The sequence below is a fragment of the Leptodactylus fuscus genome, chromosome 9, assembly GCF_031893055.1.
Source record: "Leptodactylus fuscus isolate aLepFus1 chromosome 9, aLepFus1.hap2, whole genome shotgun sequence".
Taxonomy (NCBI): domain Eukaryota; kingdom Metazoa; phylum Chordata; class Amphibia; order Anura; family Leptodactylidae; genus Leptodactylus; species Leptodactylus fuscus.
In genome coordinates, this window is record NC_134273.1 from 86,412,155 (window position 1) to 86,424,547 (window position 12,393).

The window sequence follows — 12,393 nt, forward strand, 5'->3', positions numbered from 1 at the left end:
CCTATGTTTACAGCTGAAATAAGCGGTGATGTAGGTGCCTGGCAGCCACTTATCTCTCTTACATCTCTGCAGCCATTTCCAGTTTAACTGGTTTCTATCCATTATCTGACCAGTGACCAGCAGAGACGTCACACTGTATACATAACATCATATGTGGCGGTGATACTACCCTGCACATGCTGGCGATATACTCCCTGGGATACGTCCCGGCCTATAGATGGCTGCTATACATTGCGCCAACCTTGCCCTGTTAGATGACAGCCCTTCATGGATGACAAGAGCGCTTTCCTCTGCAGACTGACTGCAGGCAGCGGGCCGGCCCCAGATCCCACCACCCAGGGGGGCCCTGCACGCAGCACTGACTGACCAGTCTCCGGCGGCCTCAGAGAGAGCCTGCTGTGATGGGCTGGGAGGATCTCCAGTTTCACATTCTCTGTTGTGCTCGCAAGCAGCTGCGTTGCCTCCATGACAGTGCAATGCTCCGTGCTGGTGCCGTCTATGGACAGGATGTGGTCGCCGGGGTGAAGAGCGCCACACCTGCAAAAGATGGGGTACAATGACATGTGTGTACAGGCGCCTATCACATGGAGGCCATCAAAGCCTTAGTATGTAGAAGGATGGAAAGTGCACAGTTATAATGTAATGTATGTACACAGTGACTGTACCAGCAGAATAGTGAGCGCAGCTCTGGAGTATAATACAGGATCAGTAATGTAATGTATGTACACAGTGACTGTACCAGCAGAATAGTGAGCGCAGCTCTGGAGTATAATACAGGATCAGTAATGTAATGTATGTACACAGTGAGTGCACCAGCAGAATAGTGAGCGCAGCTCTGGAGTATAATACAGGATAAGTAATGTAATGTATGTACACAGTGTCTGTACCAGCAGAATAGTGAGCGCAGCTCTGGAGTATAATACAGGATAAGTAATGTAATGTATGTACACAGTGACTGTACCAGCAGAATAGTGAGTGCAGCTCTGGAGTATAATACAGGATAAGTAATGTAATGTATGTACACAGTGTCTGTACCAGCAGAATAGTGAGCGCAGCTCTGGAGTATAATACAGGATAAGTAATGTAATGTATGTACACAGTGACTGCACCAGCAGAATAGTGAGCGCAGCTCTGGGGTATAATACAGGATAAGTAATGTAATGTATGTACACAGTGACTGTACCAGCAGAATAGTGAGCGCAGCTCTGGAGTATAATACAGGATAAGTAATGTAATGTATGTACACAGTGACTGCACCAGCAGAATAGTGAGCTCAGCTCTGGAGTATAATACAGGATAAGTAATGTAATGTATGTACACAGTGACTGCACCAGCAGAATAGTGAGCGCAGCTCTGGAGTATAATACAGGATAAGTAATGTAATGTATGTACACAGTGACTGCACCAGCAGAATAGTGAGCGCAGCTCTGGAGTATAATACAGGATAAGTAATGTAATGTATGTACACAGTGACTGCACCAGCAGAATAGTGAGCGCAGCTCTGGAGTATAATACAGGATAAGTAATGTAATGTATGTACACAGTGACTGTACCAGCAGAATAGTGAGCGCAGCTCTGGAGTATAATACAGGATAAGCAATGTAATGTATGTACACAGTGACTGCACCAGCAGAATAGTGAGCGCAGCTCTGGAGTATAATACAGGATAAGTAATGTAATGTATGTACACAGCAACTGCACCAGCAGAATAGTGAGCGCAGCTCTGGGGTATAATACAGGATAAGTAATGTAATGTATGTACACAGTGACTTTCCATCTCAAATACTCACCGGTCAACTACACTGGCAGGCTTGACTTTATCGATGATTATGACTTGCTTGTTGCGGTGAGTGCCGGTGCTCAGAGATATGCCCAGGGTGGATCCTGGAGTCTTGGCTATTTCCACTAGCAGAGGTCCTGATGCGTTTGTCACAGTGTCTGGATGGACAGACAGACAAATAAATGTTTATCCTGCCTCTACTTTATATTCTAGGCCATGGTATAATTTTTATACAACAGTTCAGTCCTCGATGGGTTATTCGTTCTTTACTGAAGTCCACAGAGAGGAAGTTGGCTCCGCTCCAATCAATTAATTTCCTGCATCAGATGATAAGTGGGGTGACTGCGCCTCGGAGGGTTCCAACTTGTTAAATGACTCCTAGCGAGACGCATCAGTAATCTGCTTTTCAGTCCCTACTGGGGTGAGGAGAACAACTTGCCAGGACTGGCACAGACACCGCACACAGACTGGCCCCTTCCTCCAGCTCACACTGCTGACCCAGACCGAGACCACCACACAGAACGGGAACCGTCACATGGAGGACGCTGTACAGTCCGCATGTTACAGAGTGGATTAACCCCTGTGTGACCACCATACAGAACCAGAACCGGAACCGTCACATGGACGGGGTAAATGGCTCCAATGTGAATCCCTGGGTTATAGAAGTGACTTTGGTTTGTGTTTACACCTCTTGTGCTGACCATTTACATCCGGTTTGATTGATATATTTTTTTTTTTTTACAATTCCAAGTTGAAACTAAAATAGTGTACAAATAATAAGTTCATTTTGATATATTCTATGTGAAATCTCTGGCGAATTTGGAGTTTTGTCATTTATATTAAGTATGCATATGTATGTGCCATGTTTGCATATAATATATCCCCCATGAGGACATAAGAGACCCCCGAGACACCTGCACATTTTTTTATTTTATTTTTTTATTTGCATTTTTCCACTGCAACCGGGGAAACCATTAGACTTACAGGAGGAAAATAGAGACGGACAGAGCTCTGCTACACCGGGAGACCACGAGCAGTCGCATGGACGCCGGGTCCAATAAGATCCAGTATAACCAATCATCAATTCTCTGCTCTTTCTAGGTAGACTCACATAAAGGAGGCGGAGCCATCTGTGATTGACAGCTCTCTTTGTATGGACAGTCATGGAGGAGAAGCTGTCAATCACTGACTTGACTTTCAGCATATAAACAGCAGCAATGTCCATGGATAAGCGACTGGTTATTCTGGATCTTCTACAACACCACTATATATTTACCTGCTCAGCTCCTCCTGGCCTCTTCATGTGAGGCTCCCATTATACGGCATCTATGCTTATGGTTTGGGTTAAACAAGACGGCCAAAAATGTCTGTGTTAATTAATTTCTTAATATTCCATTAATACCCCCTGTAGGATAAGATGGCGTTAGATGATAAAATTACATCTGTCTGTAGCCACCACTAGGGGGAGCCCAATGCATACAAAATTATACACACATCCCAATGAAATAAAAAAATCCCCATTAAAGTCTTCAGTAAACTCCAAAGCTCCCCCTAGTGGTGGCTGCAGGCATCTTGAAATCTAGGGTTTTTTTTGCAGCTATTTAATGAATTGTATATCTACAGTCATCTAAATTCTTCCAGTTATATCATCAATTCTTCACAGATTCTGCATTTTTATGAAAAGTTCTCACCCATAAGTGCAACCTCATATTCAATCTGGAAGACGGCGTCCTGGCTGCACTGCCGGAGAATGTTCAGAGCGTCACAGAGAGGAACATTGTGTAAAGCAATACCGTCCACACACAGAATCCTGTCCCCGACCTTCAGAGTGCCTTCCCTAAAAGAGGAAACAGGACAAGAGCAATAAGACTGCAGTTCTATACCTGTACATAGGGGGCAGTATTATAGTAGTTATATTCTTGTACATAGGAGTAGTATTATAGCAGTTATATTCTTGTACATAGTAGTATTATAGTAGTTATATTCTTGTACATAGGAGCAGTATTATAGTAGTTATATTCTTGTACATAGGAGTAGTATTATAGTAGTTATATTCTTGTACGTAGGAGGTAGTATTATAGTAGTTATATTCTTGTACATAGGAGCAGTATTATAGTAGTTATATTCTTGTACATAGGAGCAGTATTATAGTAGTTATATTCTTGTACATAGGAGTAGTATTATAGTAGTTATATTCTTGTACATAGGAGTAGTATTATAGTAGTTATATTCTTGTATATAGGAGTAGTATTATAGTAGTTATATTCTTGTATATAGGAGTAGTATTATAGTAGTTATATTCTTGTACATAGGAGTAGTATTATAGTAGTTATATTCTTGTACATAGGAGGTAGTATTATAGTAGTTACATATTATGTGTAGTATTGTTCATACTGTTGGAGCGGATATAGCTGCAAGATCCAGATTACCATTTAACCCATTTATTTCTGACTATTCTTTGGACAAGGACACCTGCGGTAAAAAAACTGAATCCACACATCAGATTACAGATTAACCCTTGCATCCACTGCAGGTGTCCATTGGAAGTCGTGCATTACTCTCTGTTATCGGTCTGGATGAATTTTCCATGTGCTTAACTGAGCAAATTAAAATGACAAATAGCTCTAAATCATCCGCGATATCCGACAGCGTCTCACTTTGATCAGTACAATCTGCTTAGGTCTGTCTGTCACTGCCGGGGCACCTGCATATCTTAATGGAAATTTTGCTCATTCATTTAATGTTAAGAATCAAGAAACTAAGACGGAAGGATTCAGCAGGGATTCGGGCAACCTGATGTACAAGGTTATTGTGTCAAAACAATAGTGATGGTGGGGAAGGGGAGATTGATGAGGCCAGTGATGGTGGGTGGCAGCCTGAATGATCGGTCGGTCAAGGTCACATACAAAGGTGATGTCACTAGAACTCTTATCATACTAAGACTACACGGAGCTGTACATACATCCCCATTATGGGTGGGATAGTGACTGTGTAATAAGCATACAGTCAAAAATGATGTGCAAGGATTTTTCAGTTTTTGGAAACACATTGAACGGTGGTCTGATCCAATCATCTAGAATATTCCAGAATCCGTTATCTCCTCGGTTCAGTTGATTCTGGATTAAAAGAGCTTCAAAAGCAACATTTAGATTTCACTGCAGATCTATAATCCTGTCCTAGTTACATATATAATAGATAGTCACAAAGTGGGAACATGGAAATGATACTGGGAAACTGCAACCTAGTGCAAGGCCTCTGGCGGCAGTATTATAATTTTATAACCAAGAGCTGCGCTCACTATTCTGCTGGTGCAGTCACTGTGTACATACATTACATTACTCATCCTGTATTATACTCCAGAGCTGCGCTCATTATTCTGCTGGTACAGTCACTGTATACATACATTACATTACTTATCCTGTATTATACTCCAGAGCTGCGCTCACTATTCTGCTGGTACAGTCACTGTGTACATACATTACATTACTTATCCTGTATTATACTCCAGAGCTGCGCTCACTATTCTGCTGGTGCAGTCACTGTGTACATACATTACATTACTTATCCTGTATTATACTCCAGAGCTGCGCTCACTATTCTGCTGGTGCAGTCACTGTGTACATACATTACATTACTTATCCTGTATTATACTCCAGAGCTGCGCTCACTATTCTGCTTGTACAGTCACTGTGTACATACATTACATTACTTATCCTGTATTATACTCCAGAGCTGCGCTCACTATTCTGCTGGTACAGTCACTGTGTACATACATTACATTACTTATCCTGTATTATACTCCAGAGCTGCGCTCACTATTCTGCTGGTGCAGTCACTGTGTACATACATTACATTACTTATCCTGTACTGATCTTCAGTTGCAACCTGTACTACACTCCGGAGCTGCGCTCATTCCTTCATGTCAGAAACCAGATTAACCAATTTTTCTGGATTATCAGAATCATCGAACATTGAGATTACAGGATTATGTAAATGTATGTTGTATTTTTAGGCTTCCGTATGTGGTGGAGAATAATTCTTTCCTAAAAGACAGGACTTGTATTTAACGGTGGAATTAGAAGAGGCGCTCGCTCATCCACCGTCCTAAACTGTGGAATTAAAGCGACATTAGCAGTCATTTGCAATATGCCTCCCGCTCCCCGCCTGGTGTAAGTAATACGGGGGATGGATTTATGAAAGTGCCAGGCTGCGGATCCTGCTGTCGTCCTCACAAATGCTGCATTTAACCTGTTGTATGCCGGTTACTCCCACTTCCTTCGATACGTGTTCTGATCCCTACCTATCTGCGGGTCCGCCCGGTCTCACGTAGGTTACCACCAGAGGCCTTGATTTGTGCCAGTCGTCCTGCGCCCCTCCTGTAAAGTAAAGTACAATTATTTCATAACCAGAGCCTATTCTTAAAGGGACAGGGACACGCTGCACACTACAAGCCCCCCCCTCTATGCTCCACAAGCTTCAGCGCTACATACAGAGTTAGATATGGATCTCTGCTCCCTCTGGGAATTACAAGGGCAGTTCACCACTGAGGATAACGTGGGGTGAAAGCTCACTGGAGCATAAATGGAAAAATACCGCAAGCAGCATCTATACTTTGCCAGGGGATCGTTCTGTGCTGCCCCAAGTGGTGGCCTGTGTTCATGCCGTCTCATCAACAAGATGCTGATTTTTGCAGTTATTTTGGAGGCAGATTTATTCTAGCTCGAACGTATTATAAAGGGTCAGTGTCAAAATGCACAATACATATTGAGCTGGCGCTGCATGTCTGGGAAAGCTGGTTGATAATACAGCTCCAATGAGGATAGCTACCCAGCTTTCCAAGACTCCTGAATGCAAAAATTGCTTTCTCATTCCCTTATGTGGCGGCAACAGCTGGTTTGTAATTCAGCAGTCTAGGAAAGCTGAGCAACAAACCTTTAGGAAACTGTAATCACCTCCATTTTTGGTTGTTAGCCAGCTTTCCCAGAATCAGAAAGAGCTCAAATGCTTCTGTTTTTTTTACATTTTTACAAGAAAAGTGTGTTTTAAGCCGGACGCTGCTGTACTCACCTCTCATAACAAACCCAAAGCTGTTGCCTTCTTTGCACAAGGTGATCTCCAGCGTCTTTGGGATGATGGCGGCGTTATCTGGAGCTGGGAAATAATAAGACTAAATGAAACGGGAGAAGCGCAGAGGAAGAAGAAATATCAGATTTATCCCAAGGACTAAATGCGTCAAAACCTAAATCCTTCCTAATCTGATGCAAGTGTGTGAACATTGATCCATGACGGCGGCAGGACGCGGTGCGGTGACATCTGCAGCCCCCTCTGGACGTCACTCCATGGACAGTGGATATATTAGGGTCTGGGGTCTGTATAGATTTCCTGAGTCTGATGTGACTTACGTCAGATTGTTATTAATCTAGAGGATCTGATAAGACTTACAGGGTCTGGTCTGGCTTCAGATATTACTATGAGGTGTGGATGTGTTTAGGGGCTTTGTTCTGGGTCTGATATTAAATTAAGGGTTTGGGATCTTTCACTATTCGCACTGTCCTAGAGTATGATCTTGTCCTATAATTATTGGGGTCTCCAGTAGTTCTCTAATGTTACAACCTATTGAAGAATATTAGCATTTCCTTATGTCCTGCATCCTCCATCTTTATATACCTCCTTGGTGTCCCCTAATTCTCTTAGACGTGACCCCATATAGTATATGACTTACAGACCGGGGGCAGCTCATACTCCACCTCCAGCACCACCCTCTCCCCCACGTTCTTGAGCAGGCTGATGATCTCTTCATGTCGCAGTTTTGTCAGATTAATGCCGTTCACAGACTTTATATAATCCCCGATATTCAGCTGGTCACTTCTGTAGAAATAGAATATAGAAAAGTTATCAAACTCATCAGAACTCTGAAACATCAGTGGCAGCGATCTAAGTCAGGGAGCTCACCTGGCTGCCAAGCCGCCCGGCCTCAGGTTGGACACCCGGGGTTTGCCATCCTTGTCTGTGCCCCCCGAGATGGTCAGTCCTAACGTGCTGCCTTCCTTCTTGATAAGCTCCACAATCGTCACTCCCCGGAACTCTTCTGAGGAGCAAAGTGACAACCGAGATGAGTCTTCCCCTCCCTCCAAGGTTACACATCTGGGGGTAGGATCACTAACCCTGGTGTAGATCCCCTTGGGTAGGTCAGTGATAAGTGCACCATAGGTAATATAGGTAGGTACTGTAGTGGCCCCATCAATGTAGTATTGCAGCGGCCATTGTAGATGGCAAGGACAATGATGGGATAAGTATTCAGCCAATGCCATAGATCCCGATAGGTCTATGGTCAGCAAGGCCATTCTCCCTCAACAAGTCGTTATAGGTTCTAGTTACTCCTTTCTGGTTTTGGAAAAGCTGAGTGACAACCAGAGCCATACAACCAGTTATAGCTCCCACCCAACTTTCTAAGAGTCCCAACAGCAAGTTGGGAAAAGTTATAATAGGCACACTTGACAATTTGGAAGCCTTGGAAAGATGTGCGACAGCTCCTTGTATTCCAAGACTCCAGAATAGCTTATCCGCCTATTTGTGCATGGATGCATTTTCAGGTCCCATCTTGCTCTATGCCGATCAGGACCCTGGGAAAGCTGGGTGAGCAGATATCCTCTGGGGAAACCATAGCGGTTGCCAAATGCGTTATCATCCAGCTTTTCCAAAATCAAATCTAAAATGAATAATGTTCAGTGTCTGCGCCCCGCATGTGGTCTGTGTTTCTAAGCGTAGACTGGAGACTTTTACCAAGAGCAGTTCACTTAAAATTATATAAATATTCATTGACCCAAAAAAGCAAAGAAATAGAAAAAAGCAATGAAACGCACCGGGCGCCAGCTGGGCACAAGTTGGTCCAGCGCTCCTAGGAATTGAATTAGCACTTATTTAGGAGCGGCAGAGAAAGGGCAGAGGAAGGGTTAAAGCCGGCACATGGCGCTGATCTGATGGCTTCTGGACGACTGGCTGCTCTGCTGGAGTCCTTGTCCTATCCATCTCACCTGCTGCTGCTCGAATTATCAGCTGCCCAGGCCGGCTCCTCACACGCCCCGCACACACGTCTTAATACGACTGCAGATGGCACCTTGCGGGGATATTAATGCTTCCTCGCTGTGGTTTAATTTCTGTCCTGACAAAAATTTAAATTGTAGTTTCGGGGGCCCTGCTGCTCCGAGGCGACTCGCACGGAGGCAGGATTATCCCGGGGAGTGAAGAAAACACACGTCAAAAAGTCGCCAAAGTCTCTACCGCTGAATACATAATAACGAACTGCAATTCCTAGAGCGACATGACAGCGAGCCTGGAAGGATACTGACAATAGAAATCTGCAGCGGCAGGTGGAGATCCCCTTTAAGGCTGTGCCCCATAGCTATAACACTGAACCTGAGCCCCCTGATTTTATATGTGCACATCCCTATACAGAGGGGTGAGCACTTTCCACCCCTTGTAACAGTTCCTAGCCCCCTGTACAATTTCAGCCCCCCAAGGTATAAGGGGCTAGTATCACTCAGCAATGACCTCCATTAACCATGACCTGACCTAAATTTCCACTTCTATTGCTTACACATGGAATATATGGTATATATATGGTATATGTAGCACATTAGGGATAATTTTAGAAGAAAAATCAGCCATATAGGTCGTTTTTAAGGTTATAAAACTAAGAACAAAGATCTTTTGAGCTAAGGCATTAAATTGCAGCTCCTCGTGGGCGGGGCTATCCAGCTAGCTTCAGATAGTTCCACCCCCAAGGAAGTGAAAAACTTCTTATGTTGGATTCAGGACAGAGGCTCACTAGGTGTGGTGGGTAACAATTTCACGGTGTAATAAATGACCTCATTTGGTATTTACCTGGAATGCTCTGACGCCTGGAGACCAACGCCACATCGTTCCCTGACAAGTCTTTGCTTCCTTTGGAGTACGGTCCATCATCTAAAAGAGCAAAGACGGGGCCTTAAAATATCAGATATTGCTGAAGTCTGAGACGTAGATCATACAATCTATGAGTATCAAGAAATGCTTAGGAAAATGTGAAGAAAAAATTTAAAAAAAAAAACACATTTATAACCAAAACATCTTCAGACCCGGAGAAGTCCCTAGACGTGTTGGAAGAGACGACCTGCATTAGGAAAGGTCGCAAGGATGACAACCTGTGCAGCTGTCTCCAGCCATTGTGATACTACAATTCCCAGCACGCTCTGACTACCTTCATCTGGCACAGCATACTGGGAGTTGTAGTTCCTCTGCAGCTGGAGAGCCCCAGGACCCTTTAAGGAGTAAATATATATCTTTATACGTAAGGCTTCTTCTCCCGCTCCCTCTGTATAACTATATTTATGATCCACTCGCTCGATAAGAAGCCTCACAAATCTAAAAGTTTTACAATGACGTCTATGGAAAAAGAAAAAAGAAGACTGAGAAACTCAATAGAGAAGTATAAATATGTTTCCTCGGCAGCTCTTAAGCGTCATCCCGGAGACACTTCAAGGCTAGGTGCCGCAATCTGTTTGTAGTCTGCGAGCCGTAAAGATCTGACATATTTTACACGGCCGGTAACTTCCAGTCTCGATATCTTATGATTATATTTTTTTTACTTTTCTTTATTTTTATCAGGCCCCAGATAAGAAAGATTTCAAGGACTGCACGAGTCCAAGGCAGCTGTAAAAAAAAGAAAATGACAAGTTCCACTAAATAAATTTTACATCAGCAGCTGCGGGAGATTGAAATCACAAGAGCGACACGATGGTAAATAGTACAAGGAGACGTATTCGATAAGAGGAGGATTAGCCGGGAACATCTTGTATGGGAGTTGTGCGAGGCGAGGAATCAGCACTGCACCATGTACAGCATTACTGGTTATATGGTGGGGGGGGGGGGAAGAGGGAGATGCTGCTGCAGGGAGACTAGAGGTCAACCATAGAACCATGATGGTCAGAGGATGTGCAGGTCATAGAGGTCCAAGGCCCTAGAAGTCCGGTCAAGTATAAACTGAATATAGGCCCAGACTCCTGCCTTGCCAAAGTTTTCTCAACTATTCCGGCCACCATGTGAATGGCAACGCTAGGGAGTACCCCATGGACAGCGCCACTGTGAGGACACTATACATGGCACATCTATAGGTGGTGCTGCTGTGAGGGGACACCATGGGAGGAGCCAGCGCTGGAACACCATGGGAGGAGCTATTAGGGCACACTATACATGGCACATCTATAGGTGGTGCTGCTGTGAGGGGACACCATGGGAGGAGCTATTAGGGCACACTAGACGTGGCACTTCTATAAGGACATTAAAGGGGACATTATAAAGGAGTAGGATGATAAGAACCATAGAATGAAGAATCGCACCGGTGAACAGTCGCAGCAGCGACACATCGTTGGTATCTAAAGTCCAAGCGCCAGCCAACTAATTTAGTTGAAATTGTCCATTTGGTTTAACCTTAAATGTGTTTGACCACCTTAAGATAGCCCGACTAGGGAGAATCTATGAGGGGCACCGCCACGGGGGATTCTATGAAGGACACCGCCACGGGGGATTCTATGAAGGACACCGCCACGGGGGATCCTATGAAGGACACCGCCACGGGGGATCCTATGAAGGACACCGCCACGGGGGATTCTATAAAGGGCAACACCACGGGGGATCCTATGAAGGGCACCGCCACGGGGGATCCTATGAAGGGCACCGCCACGGGGGATCCTATGAAGGGCACCGCCACGGGGGATCCTATGAAGGACACCGCCACGGGGGATCCTATGAAGGGCACCGCCACGGGGGATCCTATAAAGGACACCGCCACGGGGATTCTATGAAGGGCACTGCCACAGGGGATCCTATGAAGGGAACCACCACGGGGGGATTCTATGAAGGGCACCGCCACGGGGGATTCTATGAAGGACACCGCCACAGGGGATTTTATGAAGGACACCACCACAGGTGATCCTATAAAGGACACCGCCACGGGGATTCTATGAAGGGCACTGCCACGGGGGATCCTATAAAGGACACCGCCACAGGGGATCCTATGAAGGGCACCACCACAGGTGATCCTATAAAGGACACCGCCACAGGGATTCTATGAAGGGCACTGCCACGGGGGATCCTATGAAGGGCACCGCCACGGGGGATCCTATGAAGGGCACCGCCACGGGGGATTCTATGAAGGGCACCGCCACGGGGGATCCTATGAAGGACACCGCCACGGGGGATCCTATGAAGGGCACTGCCACGGGGGATCCTATAAAGGACACCGCCACGGGGATTCTATGAAGGGCACTGCCACAGGGGATCCTATGAAGGGAACCACCACGGGGGGATTCTATGAAGGGCACCGCCACGGGGGATTCTATGAAGGACACCGCCACGGGGGATTCTATGAAGGACACCGCCACAGGGGATTTTATGAAGGACACCACCACAGGTGATCCTATAAAGGACACCGCCACGGGGATTCTATGAAGGGCACTGCCACGGGGGATCCTATAAAGGACACCGCCACAGGGGATCCTATGAAGGGCACCACCACAGGTGATCCTATAAAGGACACCGCCACAGGGATTCTATGAAGGGCACTGCCACGGGGG

The 12,393-nt window shown here is 45.4% G+C and overlaps 1 protein-coding gene across 5 annotated transcripts in view; it reads right to left on the reverse strand.

Annotated features, from left to right (window-relative positions):
- GRIP2 (glutamate receptor interacting protein 2) overlaps positions 1-12,393 on the reverse strand; it is a 202,714-nt gene that overhangs the window by 12,743 nt on the left and 177,578 nt on the right. For all 5 annotated transcript variants that reach the window (XM_075286607.1, XM_075286609.1, XM_075286606.1 and 2 more), the window contains exons 2-9: positions 9,665-9,745; positions 7,733-7,868; positions 7,503-7,648; positions 6,848-6,931; positions 6,081-6,156; positions 3,472-3,617; positions 1,791-1,938; positions 368-537 (exon numbers count right to left, since the gene is read on the reverse strand). In XM_075286607.1, the coding sequence (XP_075142708.1) occupies positions 368-537; positions 1,791-1,938; positions 3,472-3,617; positions 6,081-6,156; positions 6,848-6,931; positions 7,503-7,648; positions 7,733-7,868; positions 9,665-9,745 (987 nt within the window). The remainder of the gene's footprint in view (positions 1-367; positions 538-1,790; positions 1,939-3,471; positions 3,618-6,080; positions 6,157-6,847; positions 6,932-7,502; positions 7,649-7,732; positions 7,869-9,664; positions 9,746-12,393) is intronic.